This window comes from Pseudorasbora parva, chromosome 23 (assembly GCF_024679245.1).
Source record: "Pseudorasbora parva isolate DD20220531a chromosome 23, ASM2467924v1, whole genome shotgun sequence".
NCBI lineage: Eukaryota > Metazoa > Chordata > Actinopteri > Cypriniformes > Gobionidae > Pseudorasbora > Pseudorasbora parva.
Window position 1 is genome coordinate 10,422,388 of NC_090194.1, and position 24,601 is coordinate 10,446,988.

Here is a 24,601-nt window from a genome sequence, read left to right on the forward strand (position 1 = left end):
TCTTACCGATGTCGAAGATTCACTTTCCAAATCGTTATTTTTCTTGATTGTATGCTGCATCGTCTCAGTGAAACTCGGGTCCATCACTAAAACACTCTGTCCACCGAGTGTAGCAAACTTACAGTCACTCTTCCTCGAGTCAGTCGTCATACACACTTCATAATTATACCCGTGCGGCAGAGTTCCAGTGACTCCTGTGTCTGCGTAATGCGGCGGATAGTACGGAATAACAGGCAGACTGGACTGATAGAGGAAGCGAGATTGTCTCCATCTGTAGATCTTTACAGATATTATCACAACCACACAAGTGATGAATAGGAAAGAAACAGCGGCCAGCGCGAGGACTAAATAAAAAGTCAGGTTGTCGTTATATTGTTTTTCATGCGTAAAGTCTGTGAACTCTGACAGCACTTCAGGAAAACTGTCAGCCACAGCCACGTTAATGGAGACCACAGCTGAGCGAGAGGGCTGTCCGTTATCCTCCACAACAACAGTGAGTTTCTGTTTGACAGCATCTTTATCAGTCACTTGTCGCACAGTTCTTATTTCTCCATTCTGTAAACCCACTTCAAACAGCGCTCTGTCTGTAGCTTTCTGTAGTTTATAGGAGAGCCAGGCATTCTGTCCAGAGTCCACATCAACAGCCACCACTTTAGTGACGAGATATCCAACATCTGCAGCACGAGGCACAATCTCAGCCACCACTGAACCGCCAGTCTGCACTGGATACAGAACCTGAGGAGCGTTGTCATTCTGATCTTGGATAGTAATTTTCACTGTCACGTTACTACTGAGCGGAGGAGAGCCTCCATCTTGCGCTTTTACCCGGAAGTGGAAATGCTTCAGTGTCTCAAAGTCAAAAGATCGCATAGCTGTGATCAGTCCGCTGTCAGGTTGCACTGACACATATGATGAGACAGAGACTCCATTAACAGTGCTGTCTTCTAGAATATAAGAAACACGAGCATTCTGATTCCAATCAGCATCGCTGGCTTTAACTGAAAATATAGAGAGACCAGGTGAGTTATTCTCCATCACACAGGCCTCATAGTTAGTTTTCTCAAAGACAGGAGCATTGTCATTCACATCTGATATCTGTAAAGACAGAGAGGCGCTGCTGGAGAGCGCGGGCACCCCCTGATCAGAGCACGTGACACTGATATTATATTCAGCATCTTTTTCTCTGTCCAGCTGCTGCTCTATACGCAGACTGATGAAATTACTAGATGAAGATGTAAGAGCGAATGGAATATTGTCATTTATGCTGCAGTGAATCTGGCCGTTCACACCAGAGTCTGCATCATTTACTTTCATCATAGCAACTACTGTGCCGGGTGTGGAGTCCTCAGACACCGAGTTTGACATAGAGAGTAAGTTTATCACTGGTTTATTATCATTAATGTCCAGCACATCAATAATCAGCTTACAGGAATCAGAAAGCCCACCTTGATCTTTAGCCTGGATATTAATCTGATAGTGACTTGCTTTTTCAAAGTCGACGAGGCCATTTAAGGTGACCTCGCCACTGTGCTGATCAATAATGAACATTTTTCGCACAATATCTTCTTTACTTGCAATGTAATACGTCACCTGACCATTAGATCCCTCGTCTGCGTCAGTAGCACTGACTGTGGTCAATTTAAATCCCTTTGCTGCATTTTCAGTCAGTGTGGCTTTATATTCCTTTTGCGTAAATACGGGAGCATTATCATTAACGTCTAATACAGTAACATCTATTTGAACAGTGCCAGACAACTGCGGATCACCGCCGTCAATGGCGGTTAGCAATAACGTAACCACTCCTTTCTTTTCTCTATCAAGAGGTCTTTGCAAAACCATCTCGACGTTTTTATCTCCGCCTGCTTGACTGATCAGCTCAAGGATAAAATTATCAGTTGGTTTAAGAGAATAGCTCTGAAGACCATTCACTCCTACATCCGCGTCCACGGCTCCCTCCAGCATAAATCTCGCTCCCGGTACAGCCGACTCGCTTATCTCAAAATGAATTAGCTTTTTCTCGAAAGTGGGTGGATTATCGTTTATATCCGTGATTTCAACCGTAATCGTGTATAATTCCATCGGGTTTTCCAAAATCAGCTGAAGGTGCAAAGCACACGGGGTCGTTTTTGCACAAAGAGACTCGCGATCCATTTTCTCTCTGACGAGCAGCGAGCCAGTGTCTTTATTGAGGCCAATGTATTCAGTACTGTCCCCTGTATATATGCGCGCTTTTCCTAACCTCAGACGCTGTAAATCCAAGCCCAAATCCTGCGCGATGTTTCCCACAGTGGAACCTTTAGCCATTTCTTCCGGAATGGAGTAACTGACCTGTCCGCGTGCCGAATGAAGCAGGATGAAGGAAAACAATACCGAGTACCACATCACGACACCAGGCATTTTCTCGATAACACCAACAGACCATAAAAACGATCCTAACGATTTCCAAGAGCTGTATTATAAAGAAACGACGGTGAATGCAAATCCCATAAATCGGACAAAGTGAAATATGTCGCGTTTGTTTCAAGACCCTCGGAAATAATAAACGATTCAAAGCTTCACCCTTTTCCTCTCTCACTGTGAATATGGGATGACGGGGCTGGGTTTAAAAAACACACAGTTAGTATGTTACATTGACAAACAGCGGCCCTGTGAGCCCAAACCAAGCACTACAAATAAAACCACAGCAAAACTACATTTATCCCATGCAAGAGTTTTTATTTTTTTCAAATGATTGTGAAAAAAAACAAGAATAGAGGCATTAATGTTATTAAAAATCAAGTTATTTAAGATACATGTTTTTGTTTTAGTTAATGGAAGGAAACCATGTGACTATTGTATTGCGTGACTACATAAAGCCGCTGTCCAATATGTGGTGCTGAAAGAAGCCTAAATGGACATTTTAGTGTACAACAAATATTTGTTTTCTCAATATTGATTTAAATTAACATTTGACATAACTTTCATAAAAAATAATGAACATTTTGATTCTGTTTTTTTTTTTTTTTTTAAGTATAAAGCATTTTTCTTACCGATGTCGAAGATTCACTTTCCAAATCGTTATTTTTCTTGATTGTTTGCTGCATCGTCTCAGTGAAACTCGGGTCCATCACTAAAACACTCTGTCCACCGAGTGTAGCAAACTTACAGTCACTCTTCCTCGAGTCAGTCGTCATACACACTTCATAATTATACCCGTGCGGCAGAGTTCCAGTGACTCCTGTGTCTGCGTAATGCGGCGGATAGTACGGAATAACAGGCAGACTGGACTGATAGAGGAAGCGAGATTGTCTCCATCTGTAGATCTTTACTGATATTATCACAACCACACAAGTGATGAATAGGAAAGAAACAGCGGCCAGCGCGAGGACTAAATAAAAAGTCAGGTTGTCGTTATATTGTTTTTCATGCGTAAAGTCTGTGAACTCTGACAGCACTTCAGGAAAACTGTCAGCCACAGCCACGTTAATGGAGACCACAGCTGAGCGAGAGGGCTGTCCGTTATCCTCCACAACAACAGTGAGTTTCTGTTTGACAGCATCTTTATCAGTCACTTGTCGCACAGTTCTTATTTCTCCATTCTGTAAACCCACTTCAAACAGCGCTCTGTCTGTAGCTTTTTGTAGTTTATAGGAGAGCCAGGCATTCTGTCCAGAGTCCACATCAACAGCCACCACTTTAGTGACGAGATATCCAACATCTGCAGCACGAGGCACAATCTCAGCCACCACTGAACCGCCAGTCTGCACTGGATACAGAACCTGAGGAGGGTTGTCATTCTGATCTTGGATAGTAATTTTCACTGTCACGTTACTACTGAGCGGAGGAGAGCCTCCATCTTGCGCTTTTACCCGGAAGTGGAAATGTTTCAGTGTCTCAAAGTCAAAAGATCGCATAGCTGTGATCAGTCCGCTGTCAGGTTGCACTGACACATATGATGAGACAGAGACTCCATTAACAGTGCTGTCTTCTAGAATATAAGAAACACGAGCATTCTGATTCCAATCAGCATCACTGGCTTTAACTGAAAATATAGAGAGACCAGGTGAGTTATTCTCCATCACACAGGCCTCATAGTGAGTTTTCTCAAAGACAGGAGCATTGTCATTCACATCTGATATCTGCACACGGAGAGAGACCCTGCTGGAGAGCGCGGGCATTCCCTCATCAGTACATATTACACTGATATTGTACTCAGATTCTCTCTCTCTGTCCAGTTCCTGCTCTGTTTGCACGCTGAAGAAACTGCTAGACTGAGATGAAATGGCAAAGGGAATATCCTCACTTATGAAGCACTGAACCTGACCATTTACTCCTGAATCAAGATCATCAACATTTAGCATTGCAACAACAGTACCAGACTTGGACCCTTCAGTTACTGAATGAGAACTCGACAGGATTTGAATTATAGGTGAATTATCATTAATATCCAGCACATCAATAATGACTTTACATGCGTTAGAGAGTCCTCCTTGATCTCTTGCCTGAATATTAAGCTCATAATGACTCACTTTTTCATAATCAACTTGACCATTTAATATTACTTCACCAGTTTGCTCGTTAACAAGAAACATGTCGGCCACATTACTGTCCATTGTGTCAGATATGTAGTACGTCACTACACTGTTAGAGCCTTCATCTGCATCAGACGCGCTCACGACTGTTAATATAGTGCCCTTCAGTGCGTTTTCTGTTATTGTGGTTTTATATACCCTTTGTGTAAAGACAGGAGCGTTATCATTAATATCTAATACATTAATGTGTATCTGAACAGTGCCAGAGAGCACTGGATCACCTCCATCAAACGCTTCTAACAACAAAGTAAACGAGCTTTGCGTTTCTCTATCAAGTGGTCTTTGTAAAATCATCTCGACGTGTTTACTACCATCTGCCTGATTGTGCAGCTCAAGCCGGAATTTATCAGTCGGTTTCAGCGAGTAACTCTGGAGCCCATTTGTTCCTACATCCGGATCGAAAGCTCTTCCGAGCATAAAACCAGCACCCACCACCGCCGATTCGCTGATCTCAAATCTAAAGTCCCTTTTCTGAAAACTGGGAGCGTTATCGTTTATATCTGTGATTTCGATTGTAATCGTGTATAATTCCATCGGGTTGTCCAAAATCATTTGAAGATGCAGAGCACACGGGGTTGTTTTAGCACAAAGAGACTCGCGATCCATTTTCTCTCTGATGAGCAGCAATCCCGTGTTTCTGTTCAGCTCGATGTATTCCGTGCTGTCTTTTGTGAACAGTCGCGCTTTCCCTGATTTCAGTCGTTGTAAATCCAAGCCTAAATCCTGCGCAATGTTTCCCACCGTCGATCCTTTTGTCATTTCTTCCGGAATGGAGTAACTGACCTGTCCTCGGGCGATGTGAATCAGAAGCGTCAAAAACAGCACCGAGTGCCGTATCATTGCATCAGGCATTGTCTCGACTGCACTGGTGGTTTTAAAAATACACCAATCAATCCGTGTATCCTTTAAATACAGGGAATTACAAATGCAGACATTAACTCCGAACACGACGACGAAAGATGAATAGGAGATTCGTGGAGGAAATATGAGGTGGCAGCTTTACTGTCTTTTCTCCCCCGTGGTATAATGTGATGATGCTGTGGGTGGATCTGTGAAATATTGTTTCTCCGCGGTTTGTCGACGAACAGCGGCCCTCTGAGTGTAAATAGGGAACTGCATATCAATCATATCAAAGTTATGACCTTACAGCTAAGACGCATTTTATCAATGAATATTATTTAGGCCTAAATCACACTGCAAATAGTATATAGAATGCCATACTTCGGTCCAGGACAGGTTGATCAGGACACTATCACTTACATTATAAGTGAAATTTGTATGTGACAGTCAAAATTTAAGCAAAATTATAATGTCTGAGGTAAGCAAAACGCAATAAAAGACTAACGTAGCTCTTCATCCAACGAGGCGCTGTTCAACACGAGTGGTGCTGAACGGTCTCAAAGTTCCCTTGCGTTTCCCCCCCGATAATTCACTTGAACAAATCTTAACATGTTGTCTACATATACACATCTAAAATATGTAGGCCATTTTTTAAGTGTATTATTTCTTCTTTTGCTTCCCACGATGCATAATTTCAGTTACGTCTGTCCACGACCAAAACATTCTAAAGAATGAGTATAGACTAGGGGTGTAACGATTCGTTTTAACAACTATTCGATTCGGTTGAAATAAAACTTTCACACTGATTTAAATGTTTGGCTAAAAAGTTACTGAATTGATTTCAAGTCACTGAATCGTTTCGGATCATATCGTTCTAAATGAACCAATATCGTCCACCTATGAATCATATCATATCAACAACCTTAAATCGTGATAGGAATCGAATCGTTGTTAACCGAATCGTTACACCCCTAGTATAGACAATGTAGAAAATCACAGAGTCACTCTTTTCTGGCATACGTTTAGCTAAGAATCATACAACAATTTTAACAATTTAAAATAATAAATTACATGATCCCAATAAAACGGAGTCTAATCTCTATCTTCCACAAAGTTAACATGTGTACCGCCACACTTTCTCACATCAGTTGTCACGCACATTGCACAACAGAACAATTATAGACGCGCTTTCCAGTTCTTTGTCAAGCAAGCATATAAATATAACAGCACCCATGGCAGTTAAACAACCTTCTTGACTATTGTCTGACAGTCTAGAAAACTGTCACCTAGGCAAGCAATAAACAAAAAAGATTTATTTCCAGCGTGTGGAAAGTTTTGTACAAGTATGGGAAGATTGATTCAGAGAATGCTGGAATACCTTGCCAATCTCATGATAATCCATAATGTTTTTGCACATTTGAGCCAAATATATTCTTATGTTCTCATTCGTACGTGTTCGTATCTGTTCAAGTTCAGGTTTAAGGGTGTAGGTTATGTTGGCGTGACGATGGTGAGAATTAAAGGTTATTGATCAGTTAAATATATAAGGTGGGCATGTTGTGATTATTCAGTGTGTGTATTTTCATAATAGACAATGAGGATGAATATAGGTAATATTATGTTCAATAGTCAAGAGTATGCCGGTGTTTGAGAGATTCATTGACTGATTACTGATTTCATTAACATTCAGGTTATTAATTTCGGACACCTTGCACTTTCTTTAGTGTTCTTATCATGTTTATGTGTTTATGTCTACTTGGTTTGCCTTGTATTACATTTTCAGTTAAAATAAAAAATAACAATAATTGTCTAACCAAAACGTTCTTACCGATTCAGTCGAACCGAGGCCGTCGATGGAGTTATTTTTCTTGATTGTATGCTGCATCGTCTCAGTGAAACTCGGGTCCATCACTAAAACACTCTGTCCACCGAGTGTAGCAAACTTACAGTCACTCTTCCTCGAGTCAGTCGTCATACACACTTCATAATTATACCCGTGCGGCAGAGTTCCAGTGACTCCTGTGTCTGCGTAATGCGGCGGATAGTACGGAATAACAGGCAGACTGGACTGATAGAGGAAGCGAGATTGTCTCCATCTGTATATCTTTACTGATATTATCACAACCACACAAGTGATGAATAGGAAAGAAACAGCGGCCAGCGCGAGGACTAAATAAAAAGTCAGGTTGTCGTTATATTGTTTTTCATGCGTAAAGTCTGTGAACTCTGACAGCACTTCAGGAAAACTGTCAGCCACAGCCACGTTAATGGAGACCACAGCTGAGCGAGAGGGCTGTCCGTTATCCTCCACAACAACAGTGAGTTTCTGTTTGACAGCATCTTTATCAGTCACTTGTCGCACAGTTCTTATTTCTCCATTCTGTAAACCCACTTCAAACAGCGCTCTGTCTGTAGCTTTCTGTAGTTTATAGGAGAGCCAGGCATTCTGTCCAGAGTCCACATCAACAGCCACCACTTTAGTGACGAGATATCCAACATCTGCAGCACGAGGCACAATCTCAGCCACCACTGAACCGCCAGTCTGCACTGGATACAGAACCTGAGGAGCGTTGTCATTCTGATCTTGAATAGTAATTTTCACTGTCACGTTACTACTGAGCGGAGGAGAGCCTCCATCTTGCGCTTTTACCCGGAAGTGGAAATGTTTCAGTGTCTCAAAGTCAAAAGATCGCATAGCTGTGATCAGTCCGCTGTCAGGTTGCACTGACACATATGATGAGACAGAGACTCCATTAACAGTGCTGTCTTCTAGAATATAAGAAACACGAGCATTCTGATTCCAATCAGCATCACTGGCTTTAACTGAAAATATAGAGAGACCAGGTGAGTTATTCTCCATCACACAGGCCTCATAGTGAGTTTTCTCAAAGACAGGAGCATTGTCATTCACATCTGATATCTGCACACGGAGAGAGACCCTGCTGGAGAGCGCGGGCATTCCCTCATCAGTACATATTACACTGATATTGTACTCAGATTCTCTCTCTCTGTCCAGTTCCTGCTCTGTTTGCACGCTGAAGAAACTGCTAGACTGAGATGAAATGGCAAAGGGAATATCCTCACTTATGAAGCACTGAACCTGACCATTTACTCCTGAATCAAGATCATCAACATTTAGCATTGCAACAACAGTACCAGACTTGGACCCTTCAGTTACTGAATGAGAACTCGACAGGATTTGAATTATAGGTGAATTATCATTAATATCCAGCACATCAATAATGACTTTACATGCGTTAGAGAGTCCTCCTTGATCTTTCGCCTGAATATTAAGCTCATAATGACTCACTTTTTCATAATCAACTTGACCATTTAATATTAGTTCACCAGTTTGTTCGTTAACAAGAAACATGTCGGCTATATTTTTCTTAATTGTGTCAGATATGTAGTACGTCACTACACTGTTAGAGCCTTCATCTGCGTCAGACGCGCTCACTGTTAATATAGTGCCCTTCAGTGCGTTTTCTGTTATGGTGGTTTTATATACCCTTTGTGTAAAGACAGGAGCGTTATCATTATTGTCTAACACATTAATGTGTATCTGAACAGTGCCAGAGAGCACTGGATCGCCTCCATCAAACGCTTCTAACAACAAAGTAAACGAGCTTTGCGTTTCTCTATCAAGTGGTCTTTGTAAAATCATCTCGACGTGTTTACTACCATCTTCTTGGATGTGCAGCTCAAGCCGGAATTTATCAGTCGGTTTCAGCGAGTAACTCTGGAGCCCATTTGTTCCTACATCCGGATCGAAAGCTCCCCCGAGCATAAAACCAGCACCCACCACCGCCGATTCGCTGATCTCAAATCTAAAGTCCCTTTTCTCAAAACTGGGAGCGTTATCGTTTATATCTGTGATTTCGATTGTAATGGTGTATAATTCCATCGGGTTGTCCAAAATCATTTGAAGATGCAGAGCACACGGGGTTGTTTTAGCACAAAGAGACTCGCGATCCATTTTCTCTCTGATGAGCAGCAATCCCGTGTTTCTGTTCAGCTCGATGTATTCCGTGCTGTCTTTTGTGAACAGTCGCGCTTTCCCTGATTTCAGACGCTGTAAATCCAAGCCTAAATCCTGCGCAATGTTTCCCACCATCGATCCTTTTGTCATTTCTTCCGGAATGGAGTAACTGACCTGTCCTCGGGCGATGTGAATCAGAAGCGTCAAAAACAGCACCGAGTGCCGTATCATTGCATCAGGCATTGTCTCGACTGCACTGATGATCGAGTTACGACACAATAATCTACCAGTCAACCCTTTAAAGTATATATTATACCACGCACATTCGCCTAGTTTATCCGTGTACACAACAACGGGTGTTGTATAGAAAAGCCGTGCAAGCGAATAATTTCTGAGGGCAGCTTTTCTTCCTTTCTCTCTTATATTATGAGATGATGCTGTGGGTGGATCTGTAAAATACAGTTTCTCCGCGGTTTGTCGACGAACAGCGGCCCTCTGAGTGTAAATTGAGAATTGCATAGCAAATGTATTATTTTTTAGAAGAATATCACACTGCATAAACAAGTTATTGAAAATTCCCGCGGATTAAATAAAGCACACATATGTCGGAAGTATAAAATAAAATCTGAAGAATAAACCAGTATTGAGGCAACGGTGAAATTAATAAAATGATAAAACAGAGGAACAGCACAGAATGAAGACCACAGTCCTCTCTTTAGCAGTCTAGATCTTTTCCCAAAGATGAGCTGTTCAACAAAAGTGGTGCTGAAAGCGGTCAAATTCCCTTGCGTTTTTATGAAGTAATTCCTGATGATTTTCTTGAACAAGCTTTTACATTTTTGTATAGCACACAACACAAATACCACACTGCTGGGAAGCTTCATCTTTAAGTATTTTTTCTCCATTTAGCGCGATGAAGTAGTCTCAGTAACACCTCTGGTTACCAGTTTGAGACCCCCTGACTGCGCACAGAAAACTCATCGAATTCTGATATAGGCCTACAGACACCGTTTCCAACAATTTGCAGGATTAAATTGCAAAATCATTGTGGATAGCCCCAATTCGTCCTCAAATCGACGAATGCTCAAGTCTACAGCATCCGTGGAAGTTATGTCTTATCGTCTATACTGTTTGATACAATTTTAGATGATTTTAGCAAGACGAAACAATGAGCAACACAGTGAGAAACAAACACATATTCCAGATTTTCCAACATCTGCAAGATACAGGTATTAGAAATAAGAAGACAATGATATAATAATTATCAAAAACATACGTGAAATGACTCATTTGTGTATAGAACATGCGCCACGCTGATTTGGAAATGTATTGGCGTTGAGATCACTCTCTTGTGTTTGTACCATGGCAGATAAAGTGCATTTTGTTTTACTTTACACAATAACGAGGTGTTGTTCTAAATGTAATAACTTGACAGCGTTAATCGTATTAAGATGGGCATGCTGTGGCGTGTCTGCAGGGAATATACAAAGCGGTGCTTACTTAATTGTTGTGATATAATACAGGTATTTTAGTGACTCGGTGATTATTATTTATTTATATTTTGTTTATTGGTTTCAGAAAATCTACATTTCCATTACTAACGCACCGCCTGTTACTCATGAGTTCTCTAGTCTATATTCCTGTATGGTCTACTTTAAACTAAAGAAAACATTTTTTAAAAGCTTTTAGCCGTTATATTACTTGTATATTCAGTTTAAACGAACAAACAACGAATGGTCTAAAACTTTCTTACCGATTCTGTCGAACCGAGGCCGTCGATGGAGTTATTTTTCTTGATTGTATGCTGCATCGTCTCAGTGAAACTCGGGTCCATCACTAAAACACTCTGTCCACCGAGTGTAGCAAACTTACAGTCACTCTTCCTCGAGTCAGTCGTCATACACACTTCATAATTATACCCGTGCGGCAGAGTTCCAGTGACTCCTGTGTCTGCGTAATGCGGCGGATAGTACGGAATAACAGGCAGACTGGACTGATAGAGGAAGCGAGATTGTCTCCATCTGTAGATCTTTACTGATATTATCACAACCACACAAGTGATGAATAGAAAAGAAACAGCGGCCAGCGCGAGGACTAAATAAAAAGTCAGGTTGTCGTTATATTGTTTTTCATGCGTAAAGTCTGTGAACTCTGACAGCACTTCAGGAAAACTGTCAGCCACAGCCACGTTAATGGAGACCACAGCTGAGCGAGAGGGCAGTCCGTTATCCTCCACAACAACAGTGAGTTTCTGTTTGACAGCATCTTTATCAGTCACTTGTCGCACAGTTCTTATTTCTCCATTCTGTAAACCCACTTCAAACAGCCCTCTGTCTGTAGCTTTCTGTAGTTTATAGGAGAGCCAGGCATTCTGTCCAGAGTCCACATCAACAGCCACCACTTTAGTGACGAGATATCCAACATCTGCAGCACGAGGCACAATCTCAGCCACCACTGAACCGCCAGTCTGCACTGGATACAGAACCTGAGGAGCGTTGTCATTCTGATCTTGGATAGTAATTTTCACTGTCACGTTACTACTGAGCGGAGGAGAGCCTCCATCTTGCGCTTTTACCCGGAAGTGGAAATGTTTCAGTGTCTCAAAGTCAAAAGATCGCATAGCTGTGATCAGTCCGCTGTCAGGTTGCACTGACACATATGATGAGACAGAGACTCCATTAACAGTGCTGTCTTCTAGAATATAAGAAACACGAGCATTCTGATTCCAATCAGCATCACTGGCTTTAACTGAAAATATAGAGAGACCAGGCGAGTTATTCTCCATCACACAGGCCTCGTAGTTAGTTTTCTCAAAGACAGGAGCATTGTCATTCACATCTGATATCTGCACACGGAGAGAGACCCTGCTGGAGAGCGCGGGCATTCCCTCATCAGTACATATTACACTGATATTGTACTCGGATTCTCTCTCTCTGTCTAGTTCCTGCTCTGTTTGCAAGCTGAAGAAACTGCTAGACGATGCAATAGCAAAGGGAATATTGTCATTTATGTAGCACTGAACCTGACCATTCAATCCGGAGTCGAGATCATTTACGTTTAACATTGCAACAACAATGCCAGGCCTAGACTCCTCGGATATTGAATTTGACATAGATACGATGCTTATGGTTGGTTTGTTATCATTTATATCAGTCAGATCAATTATAACTTTACACGAATCAGACAGTCCTCCTTGGTCGCGTGCTTGTATGTTTATTTGATAACGTTTTGCCTTTTCAAAGTCAGCTGGGCCCTTTAAGGCTATTTCCCCGCTTCTCGCATCAACCATGAATAACTCATTTACATCTCCTGTGCCCGACATGTAGTACGTTATAATTGCATTCGAACCTTCATCTGCGTCAGACGCGCTGACTGACGTGATAACAGTGTCTTTGGCTGTATTTTCAGCAAGGGTGGCTTTGTACACCCTTTGATTGAAAACAGGAGGATTGTCGTTATTGTCTAACACTGTAACATGTATCCGCACAGTACTGGTCAACTGAGGCTCTCCTCCATCCATCGCTGTTAACAACAACGATAACTGATCTTTGTTTTCACGGTCTAGAGCCTTTTGTAAAACCATCTCAATGTTTCTGTCGCCATCCGTTTGACTCTGTAAGCTTAATACAAAATTATCAGTCGGTTTAAGTGAATAGCTTAGATGACAATTAGATCCAACATCCAGATCAATCGCGTTTTCCAACATGAATCTCGCTCCGGTTACAGCTGACTCGCTTATTTCAAATGTAATCTCACCTTTTGGGAAACTCGGAGCGTTATCATTTATGTCGGTAATTTCCACTGTGACATCGTACCATTCCATTGGATTTTCCAAGATCAACTGAAGATGTAAAGCGCAAGGAGTAGTTTTAGCACAAAGAGCCTCGCGGTCTATTTTCTCCTCGGTGAGAAGAATCCCCCTCTCGTTATTCAATCCGACGAACTCGGTGTGGTCTCCGGCAAATATGCGCGCTTTCCCTGATTTCAGTCTTTTTAAATCCAAACCCAAACCTTGGGAAATATTTCCGACGATCGACCCCTTTGCCATTTCTTCTGGAATGGAGTAGCTGATCTGCCCTCTCACCGAGCATCGAGACAGAATCATAAAAAACGCCGCAGCCAACCACAATACAGAGCTGACCATTTCCCCCCTTTGTTCTGCAGATCCTGAAGATCGGTCAGTTTAAATACAAAATAACGACGTTACTTGTGAAAGTAAGAACCAGCATGCAATCTACTGTACGATGAGGATATCTATTCACAGAACATCCGACAAAATGATTGTTCGAGTCATCAGGTCTTTCGTTCGCTCTTCTCTGACATCACTGTTTTTTTCAGGGTAAGTCTGAGAAAAATAGAGCGACTTCGCTGCGTTGATCAACAGCGGCCCTGCGAGCCTTAACTTAGAATTGCATCAATTGGTTTCTGATAAATAACAGAAGAGCAGGACACCAGTTATTTGTCAAACTAAAAGTCTGGTAAACAAACAAACAAACAAACAAACAAACAAACAAACAAAATATGTGTCTGTTCGATCTTTAAAATATGAATGCCTTCAAATCAGGGGTCACAAATTCAAACAGTTTTAATTTCCGTTAACTGCAGTGCATCGTAAGTGGATTTGATATATAAAATAAGACGTATAAAATGCAATTTAATTAATGAATAAATAATAATAATAATAATAATAATAATAATAATAATAATAATAATAATAATGTCTTGTAAAATGATTTGACTAAACCCAAAGGTAAAAAAAATAGATAACCACTGCCTTTGGCGCTGTCCAGTAAGTGGTGCTGAAGTTTAGCACTTGTGTAATGTCTTTGAGATTTGCCATCACATACACCATTATAGAACACATCATTTATGAGAAAATAATTTAAAAGGGCTTTATCTTATCAATTCCGACAGACAGTTTTCTTCAATAAAGTTTTTTTCTTTGTAGCAAACTTACAGTCACTCTTCCTCGAGTCAGTCGTCATGCACATTTTAATATTTATAGCAGAATAAGACGGTGTTTACATATGTTTTGTGATTTAATGCGTGTATTTAGTGACCAAGTGATAATTATTTAATTTATATTTAGTTTATTAATTTCAGAAAATGTAAATTTCCATAACTAACATTGCCTGTTACTCATGAGTTTTCTGAGTAAATCTACATTTGTTTTATGGTCTATGTAAAATAAAATAAAAGTTATTTAAAAGCTGTTAGCCATTATATTGTCTTTTCAGTTTAAACGAACAAACATCTAATGGTCAAACCAAAACTCTCTTACCGATTCTGTCGAACCGAGACCGTCGATGGAGTTATTTTTCTTGATTGAAATCTACATTTCCATTACTAACGCACCACCTGTTACTCATGAGTTCTCTAGTCTATATTCCTGTATGGTTTACTTTAAACTAAAGAGAACATTATTTAAAAGCTTTTAGCCGTTATATTACTTGTATATTCAGTTTAAACGAACAAACAACGAATGGTCTAAAACTTTCTTACCGATTCTGTCGAACCGAGGCCGTCGATGGAGTTATTTTTCTTGATTGTATGTTGCATCGTCTCAGTGAAACTCGGGTCCATCACTAAAACACTCTGTCCACCGAGTGTAGCAAACGTACAGTCACTCTTCCTCGAGTCAGTCGTCATACACACTTCATAATTATACCCGTGCGGCAGAGTTCCAGTGACTCCTGTGTCTGCGTAATGCGGCGGATAGTACGGAATAACAGGCAGACTGGACTGATAGAGGAAGCGAGATTGTCTCCATCTGTAGATCTTTACTGATATTATCACAACCACACAAGTGATGAATAGGAAAGAAACAGTGGCCAGCGCGAGAACTAAATAAAAAGTCAGGTTGTCGTTATATTGTTTTTCATGCGTAAAGTCTGTGAACTCTGACAGCACTTCAGGAAAACTGTCAGCCACAGCCACGTTAATGGAGACCACAGCTGAGCGAGAGGGCTGTCCGTTATCCTCCACAACAACAGTGAGTTTCTGTTTGACAGCATCTTTATCAGTCACTTGTCGCACAGTTCTTATTTCTCCATTCTGTAAACCCACTTCAAACAGCGCTCTGTCTGTAGCTTTCTGTAGTTTATAGGAGAGCCAGGCATTCTGTCCAGAGTCCACATCAACAGCCACCACTTTAGTGACGAGATATCCAACATCTGCAGCACGAGGCACAATCTCAGCCACCACTGAACCGCCAGTCTGCACTGGATACAGAACCTGAGGAGCGTTGTCATTCTGATCTTGGATTATAATGTCCAAAGTCACATTAGTACTGAGAGGTGGAGATCCTCCATCTTGCGCTTTCACACTGACACGAACACTTTTCATTTGCTCATAGTCAAAACCGCGCAGCGCGTGTACCACTCCACTGTCAGCATTTACTGATATAAAAGAGGAAACAGGGGATCCAGCCACTGTAGTTTCATCTAGAAGATACGAAATACGAGCGTTCTGGTTCCAGTCATCATCTCGAGCACTCAGAGTAAATATGGACAAACCAGGTGAATTATTTTCAGTAATATATGCAGTGTAAACACTCTTCTGAAACCTGGGCGGATTGTCATTAACATCTGATACTTTCAGATTTAAAGATTTCTGACTGGAAAGCGCAGGAGACCCTGAATCTGTAGCTGTGATTGTGATATTATATTCTGCCACACGTTCGCGATCTAAAGCAGCGTCAGTGACTAAAGTGTAATAATTCCTCAGTGAGGATTGTAATTTAAATGGAATATTATGATTAATTGTGCAGTCGACGTGTCCATTATCTCCTGCATCTAGATCTTTGACACTGAAAATAGCGATAGTGGTTCCAACAGATGCATCTTCACTTACTGGACTTGAAAATGACATAACACTGATAACAGGTGCATTATCATTAACATCAATTAAATCAACTATGACTTTAGCAGAGTTTCCTAAACCACCCTGATCTTTGGCCTCGATGCCAATTTCGTGTTTTTTTGATCTTTCATAGTCTAGGACCCCAATTAGAGTAATAACACCTGTTTTTCCATCGATCTTAAAAATGTCATTTCTGTTACTTTTAAAATTAGCGAAACTGTATGAAATCAAATTATTTCCTTCACTATCTGCATCACTTGCATTTACAGCTGTAATATAAGTTCCCTTAGGCGCATTTTCCGCTATTGTTGCCCTATAAACTGACTGGTTAAATTCTGGAGCGTTGTCGTTTACATCTAATAGAGTGAGTTCTATTTTCATATTCCCAGATCTCTGAGGGTTTCCTCCGTCGACAGCTGTGAGAATGAGAGACAGTCGTGGATAATGCTCTCTGTCTAGAGGCTTCTGAAGCACCATTTCAGCATATTTGACTCCATCGGGACTCGAATGTTCTTTCAGAATAAAATAGTCATTCTGTGATATGACATAATTTTGGAGAGCATTTACACCTACATCAGGATCATCTGCGCTTCCCAGTAAAAAAAGAGCCCCAGGCGCGGCCGATTCGCTTATTTCAAGATTAATTTCGTCTTTAGGAAACGTTGGCGAGTGATCGTTTACATCCAATATTTCTACCGTTACATGATGTAGCTCCATTGGATTATCAAGTATTATTTCAAACGTGAAGCTGCACGGAGTGGTTTCAGCGCAAAGCTGCTCTCGGTCAATTCTCTCCTTCACAACCAAAATCCCTTTGTCTGTTTTCAGCTCTATGTATTCAGTGCTGTCGCCAGACACGATCCGAGCCCGACCCGAGCGCAATCTTTGAGCATCCAGACCAAGATCATGAGCTATATTCCCGATGAGAGATCCTTTCTTCATTTCCTCTGGAACTGAGTAACGAATCTGTGCGTTTATGTTTGAGATCGAGCAAACGGCCATGATGAATAAGACCCTCCATAGGAAAACACGATCCAGTGGCTGTCCTCGCGATTGATAACAATGAATCCTTCTACATACCGTAACCACAAACATTTTTATCAATCAAATATTCAGACTACAGACTAAAGATGATGTTCAGCAATCGAAATATCCTCAAAGTAATCCAGCTCGGCTGCTGTTAGTCAGTCTCTGTCTCTCTTCATCGACTCTCTTTAGTCTCCTCCACAATCTCCTAACCAGCATCAGCACAGCTCCACCAATCACAGGAGATCAGATACAAGCTTTTCTACAAATCAACAGCGGCCCTTAGAGTTGAGAACGAGAAACGACACTAATAATAAAAGATATGAAGTTCATCAGAAATAGAATTAAATTTCGTTATTTGCTCCCAACAAAAAACATTATCAGAACTGTATATGACAACAGAAATATATAGACTATATTCAAATGACCCTCCAACGTTCTCGAAAATTTTAATACTGTGCATTGAACTACTTAAATATAATAAATCAATCATGATTAATTAGTGAGGAAAAAAAAAATCATTTTTAAGTAAGATAGACTACTATGTAAGTGTGAATTAATGGCAGTGCGACAGATCGTGCCCTATTATAGACAGAACATAATCTTTAATATCGAATAAAGATTTTAAGGTAACACTTTACAATAAGGCTCAATTCCTTAACATTATTTAATGTTTTGGAATCATGGAATAACAGTAAACAATATTTAGAGCAATTATGAAACTATTTAAATGTTATCACATTAACTAATATGTTTTGACATTTTAAAAATAACGTATAATGAAAAACAAATGAACAATTATCAATATATTTACATATTAACATTTAATACGTTCTGTAAAAATATTGTTATAGTTCATGCAAGTATTAGATTAACGAACTAAATCTTATTATATAGACATTTTAAATAGCGCGAATCCTTTCTATTATTAAAAAACACTGTTTGATCATTATTTTATTATTATTTAGACTTCTTTTAAATAACACGTCATCTTACCATATCAGGAAACTCATCTGGATCCTCTAAGCAGTTCTTTTCTTTCATTGCGCGCTGCATCGTCTCAGTGAAACTCGGGTCCATCACTAAAACACTCTGTCCACCGAGTGTTGCAAACTTACAGTCACTCTTCCTCGAGTCAGTCGTCATACACACTTCATAATTATACCCGTGCGGCAGAGTTCCAGTGACTCCTGTGTCTGCGTAATGCGGCGGATAGTACGGAATAACAGGCAGACTGGACTGATAGAGGAAGCGAGATTGTCTCCATCTGTAGATCTTTACTGATATTATCACAACCACACAAGTGATGAATAGAAAAGAAACAGCGGCCAGCGCGAGAACTAAATAAAAAGTCAGGTTGTTGTTATATTGTTTTTCATGCGTAAAGTCTGTGAACTCTGACAGCACTTCAGGAAAACTATCAGCCACAGCCACGTTAATGGAGACCACAGCTGAGCGAGAGGGCTGTCCGTTATCCTCCACAACAACAGTGAGTTTCTGTTTGACAGCATCTTTATCAGTCACTTGTCGCACAGTTCTTATTTCTCCATTCTGTAAACCCACTTCAAACAGCGCTCTGTCTGTAGCTTTCTGTAGTTTATAGGAGAGCCAGGCATTCTGTCCAGAGTCCACATCAACAGCCACCACTTTAGTGACGAGATATCCAACATCTGCAGCACGAGGCACAATCTCAGCCACCACTGAACCGCCAGTCTGCACTGGATACAGAACCTGAGGAGCGTTGTCATTCTGATCTTGGATTATAATGTCCAAAGTCACATTAGTACTGAGAGGTGGAGATCCTCCATCTTGCGCTTTCACACAGACACGAACACTTTTCATTTGCTCATAGTCAAAACCGCGCAGCGCGTGTACCACTCCACTGTCGGCATTTACTGATATAAAAGAGGAAACAGGGGATCCAGCCACTGTAGTTTCATCTAGAAGATACGAAATACGAGCGTTCTGGTTCCAGTCATCATCTCGAGCACTCAGAGTAAATATGGACAAACCAGGTGAATTATTTTCAGTAACATATGCAGTGTAAACACTCTTCTGAAACCTGGGCGGATTGTCATTAACATCTGATACTTTCAGATTTAAAGATTTCTGACTGGAAAGCGCAGGAGACCCTGAATCTGTAGCTGTGATTGTGATATTATATTCTGCCACACGTTCGCGATCTAAAGCAGCGTCAGTGACTAAAGTGTAATAATTCCTCAGTGAAGACTGAAGTTTGAATGGTGTGTTTCGATCAACTGTACAGTCGACGTGTCCATTATCTCCTGCATCTAGATCTTTGACACTGAAAATAGCGATAGTGGTTCCAACAGATGCATCTTCACTAACTGGACTTGAAAATGACATAACACTGATAACAGGTGCATTATCATTAACATCAATTAAATCAACTATGACTTTAGCAGAGTCTCCTAAACCACCTTGATCTTTGGCTTCTATGCCAATTTCGTATTTTTTTGCTTTTTCGTAGTCCAGCAGCCCATTTAGAGTTATAACACCTGTGGTTTCATTTAACTCAAATATCTCACCAATGACCTTTTTATTTGTAAAACTGTAGGAAATTAATTTATTTGCACCACTGTCAGCATCACTTGCATTAACTGTTGTTATGTAAGTTCCCTTTGGCACATTTTCTGCCACTGTTGCTCTGTAAACTGACTGGTTAAAGACAGGTGCGTTATCATTTACATCTAGTACATTGACAGATATTTTCACGTTACCTGATCTTTGCGGATTTCCTCCATCAATTGCTGTTAGAGTGAGAGAAAGTAGTGGATGTTGTTCTCTATCTAAAGGTTTCTGAAGCACCATTTCAGCATATTTAACACCGCCTTGTCGTGCATGCTGCTTTATAATAAAATTATCATTCGGTGATAAGGCATAATTTTGGAGAGCATTTACACCTACATCAGGATCATCTGCGCTTCCCAGTAAGAAACGAGCCCCTGGTGTGGCCGATTCGCTTATTTCAAGATTAATTTCATCTTTAGGAAACGTTGGCGAGTGATCGTTTACATCCAATATTTCTACCGTTACATGATGTAGCTCCATTGGATTATCAAGTATTATTTCAAACGTGAAGCTGCACGGAGTGGTTTCAGCGCAAAGCTGCTCTCGGTCAATTCTCTCCTTCACAACCAATATCCCTTTGTCTGTTTTCAGCTCTATGTATTCAGTGCTGTCGCCAGACACGATCCGAGCCCGACCCGAGCGCAATCTTTGAGCATCCAGACCAAGATCATGAGCTATATTCCCGATGAGAGAGCCTTTCTTCATTTCCTCTGGAACTGAGTAACGAATCTGTGCGTTTATGTTTGAGATCGAGCAAACGGCCATGATGAATAAGACCCTCCATAGGAAAACACGATCCAGTGGCTGTCCTCGCGATTGATAACAATGAATCCTTCTACATACCGTAACCACAAACATTTTTATTAATCAAATATTCAGACTACAGACTAAAGATGATGTTCAGCAATCGAAATATCCTCAAAGTAATCCAGCTCGGCTGCTGTTAGTCAGTCTCTGTCTCTCTTCATCGACTCTCTTTAGTCTCCTCCACAATCTCCTAACCAGCATCAGCACAGCTCCACCAATCACAGGAGATCAGATACAAGCTTTTCTACAAATCAACAGCGGCCCTTAGAGTTGAGAACGAGAAACGACACTAATAATAAAAGATATGAAGTTCATCAGAATTAGAAATAAATCCCGTTATTTGCGCCCAACAAAAACATTATCAGAACTGTATATGACAACAGAAATATATAGACTATATTCAAATATCTCTCCAACGTTCTCGTAAATTTTAATACTGTGCATTGAACTACTTAAATATAATAAATCAATCATGATTAATTAGTGAGGGGAAAAAATAAAAATAATTTTAAAGTAAGATAGACTACTATGCAAGTGTGAATTAATGGCAGTGCGACAGATCGTGCCCTATTATAGACAGAACATAATTTTAATTTTTTTAATAAAGATTTTAAGGTAACACTTTACAATAAGGCTCAATTCCTTGACATTATTTAATGTTTTGGAATCAAGAACTAACAGTAAACAATATTGATAGCAATTATGAAACTATTTTAATGTTATCACATTAACTAATATGTTTTGACATTTTAAAAATAACGTATAATGAAAAACAAATGAACAATGATCAGTATATTTACATATTAACATTTAATACGTTCTGTAAATATATTATTTTTATAGTTCATGCAAGTATTAGATTAACGAACTAAATATTATTGTATACTAATATTAAATAGTGCGAATCCTTTCTATTATTAAAAAACACTGTTTGATCGATATTTTATTATTATATAGACTTCTTTTAAATAACGTCATCTTACCATTTCAGGACACTCGTCTGGATCCTCTAAGCAGTTCTTTTCTTTCATTGCGCGCTGCATCGTCTCAGTGAAACTCGGGTCCATCACTAAAACACTCTGTCCACCGAGTGTAGCAAACTTACAGTCACTCTTCCTCGAGTCAGTCGTCATACACACTTCATAATTATACCCGTGCGGCAGAGTTCCAGTGACTCCTGTGTCTGCGTAATGCGGCGGATAGTACGGAATAACAGGCAGACTGGACTGATAGAGGAAGCGAGATTGTCTCCATCTGTAGATCTTTACTGATATTATCACAACCACACAAGTGATGAATAGGAAAGAAACAGCGGCCAGCGCGAGAACTAAATAAAAAGTCAGGTTGTCGTTATATTGTTTTTCATGCGTAAAGTCTGTGAACTCTGACAGCACTTCAGGAAAACTGTCAGCCACAGCCACGTTAATGGAGACCACAGCTGAGCGAGAGGGCTGTCCGTTATCCTCCACAACAACAGTGAGTTTCTGTTTGACAGCATCTTTATCAGTCACTTGTCGCACAGTTCTTATTTCTCCATTCTGTAAACCCACTTCAAACAGCGCTCTGTCTGTAGCTTTCTGTAGTTTATAGGAGAGCCAGGCATTCTGTCCAGAGTCCACATCAACAGCCACCACTTTAGTGACGAGATATCCAACATCTGCAGCACGAGGCACAATCTCAGCCACCACTGAACCGCCAGTCTGCACTGGATACAGAACCTGAGGAGCGTTGTCATTCTGATCTTGGATTATAATGTCCAAAGTCACATTAGTACTGAGAGTTGGAGATCCTCCATCTTGCGCTTTCACACAGACACGAACACTTTTCATTTGCTCATAGTCAAAACCGCGCAGCGCGTGTACCACTCCACTGTCAGCATTTACTGATATAAAAGAGGAAACAGGGGATCCAGCCACTGTAGTTTCATCTAGAAGATACGAAATACGAGCGTTCTGGTTCCAGTCATCATCTCGAGCACTCAGAGTAAATATGGACAAACCAGGTGAATTATTTTCAGTAACATATGCAGTGTAAACACTCTTCTGAAACCTGGGCGGATTGTCATTAACATCTGATACTTTCAGATTTAAAGATTTCTGACTGGAAAGCGCAGGAGACCCTGAATCTGTAGCTGTGATTGTGATATTATATTCTGCCACACGTTCGCGATCTAAAGCAGCGTCAGTGACTAAAGTGTAATAATTCCTCAGTGAAGACTGAAGTTTGAATGGTGTGTTTCGATCAACTGTACAGTCGACGTGTCCATTATCTCCTGCATCTAGATCTTTGACACTGAAGATCGCTATGGTTGTACCAAGAGGTGCGTCCTCAGACACCGGGTTAGAAAATGACATAACACTGATAACAGGTGCATTATCATTAACATCAATTAAATCAACTATGACTTTAGCAGAGTTTCCTAAACCACCTTGATCTTTGGCTTCTATGCCAATTTCGTATTTTTTTGCTTTTTCGTAGTCCAGCAGCCCATTTAGAGTTATAACACCTGTGGTTTCATTTAACTTAAATATCTCACCAATGACCTTTTTATTTGTAAAACTGTAGGAAATTAATTTATTAGCACCACTGTCAGCATCACTTGCATTAACTGTTGTTATGTAAGTTCCCTTTGGCACATTTTCTGCTACTGTTGCTCTGTAAACTGACTGGTTAAAGACAGGTGCGTTGTCATTTGCATCTAGTACATTGACAGATATTTTAACGTTACCTGATCTTTGCGGATTTCCTCCATCAATTGCTGTAAGAGTGAGAGAAAGTAGTGCATGTTGTTCTCTATCTAAAGGTTTCTGAAGCACCATTTCAGCATATTTAACACCGCCTTGTCGTGCATGCTGCCTTATAATAAAATTATCATTCGGTGATAAGACATAATTTTGGAGAGCATTTACACCTACATCAGGATCATCTGCGCTTCCCAGTAAGAAAAGAGCACCAGGCGCGGCCGATTCGCTTATTTCAAGATTAATTTCATCTTTAGGAAACGTTGGCGAGTGATCGTTTACATCCAATATTTCTACCGTTACATGATGTAGCTCCATTGGATTATCAAGTATTATTTCAAACGTGAAGCTGCACGGAGTGGTTTCAGCGCAAAGCTGCTCTCGGTCAATTCTCTCCTTCACAACCAAAATCCCTTTGTCTGTTTTCAGCTCTATGTATTCAGTGCTGTCGCCAGACACGATCCGAGCCCGACCCGAGCGCAATCTTTGAGCATCCAGACCAAGATCATGAGCTATATTCCCGATGAGAGAGCCTTTCTTCATTTCCTCTGGAACTGAGTAACGAATCTGTGCGTTTATGTTTGAGATCGAGCAAACGGCCATGACGAATAAGACCCTCCATAGGAAAACACGATCCAGTGGCTGTCCTCGCGATTGATAACAATGAATCCTTCTACATACAGTAACCACAAACATTTTTATCAATCAAATATTCAGACTACAGACTAAAGATGATGTTCAGCAATCGAAATATCCTCAAAGTAATCCAGCTCGGCTGCTGTTAGTCAGTCTCTGTCTCTCTTCATCGACTCTCTTTAGTCTCCTCCACAATCTCCTAACCAGCATCAGCACAGCTCCACCAATCACAGGAGATCAGATACAAGCTTTTCTACAAATCAACAGCGGCCCTTAGAGTTGAGAACAAGAAACGACACTAATAATAAAAGATATGAATTCATTAGAAATAGAAATAAATCCCGTTATTTGCTCCCAACAAAAATTAAAGTAAACAGAAATATATGACAACAGAACTATATGGGCAATACTTATTTAATACTGTGCATTGAACTACTTATATATAATAAATCGATCATGATTAATTAGTGAGGAGAAAAAATAAAAATAATTTTAAAGTAAGATAGACTACTATGTAAGTGTGAATTAATGGCAGAGCGACAGATCGT

The 24,601-nt window shown here is 40.4% G+C and overlaps 2 protein-coding genes and 1 pseudogene across 23 annotated transcripts in view; all 3 read right to left on the bottom strand.

Annotated features, from left to right (window-relative positions):
* Nucleotides 1-24,601, bottom strand: part of LOC137062084 (protocadherin gamma-A6-like) — a 127,806-nt gene that overhangs the window by 53,670 nt on the left and 49,535 nt on the right. For 2 of the 22 annotated variants that reach the window (XM_067432877.1, XM_067432870.1), the window contains exon 1: nt 21,660-24,226. The exons of 10 other annotated variants lie outside the window; for them this stretch is intronic. In XM_067432877.1, coding sequence (XP_067288978.1) covers nt 21,660-24,113 — 2,454 coding nt within the window. In that variant the 5' untranslated portion in view covers nt 24,114-24,226. Of the gene's footprint in view, nt 1-6; nt 2,556-7,239; nt 9,812-11,143; nt 13,708-18,273; nt 20,743-21,659; nt 24,227-24,601 lie in introns of those variants that run through there. 10 more of the 22 variants (XM_067432876.1, XM_067432869.1, XM_067432867.1 and 7 more) reach the window with 8 other exon arrangements.
* LOC137063133 (protocadherin gamma-A11 pseudogene) lies at nt 3,006-5,754 on the bottom strand (annotated as a pseudogene).
* On the bottom strand, nt 14,878-17,497 carry LOC137063134 (protocadherin gamma-A6-like). The gene has a single exon (XM_067434210.1). It carries the CDS (start codon nt 17,344-17,346, stop codon nt 14,878-14,880), a length of 2,469 nt encoding a protein of 822 aa, XP_067290311.1. The 5' UTR covers nt 17,347-17,497.

Bases quoted from the DNA above. Each gene is read 5' to 3' on its own strand.
- LOC137063134 (XM_067434210.1), bottom strand. From the start codon at position 17,346: ATGTTTGTGGTTACGGTATGTAGAAGGATTCATTGTTATCAATCGCGA.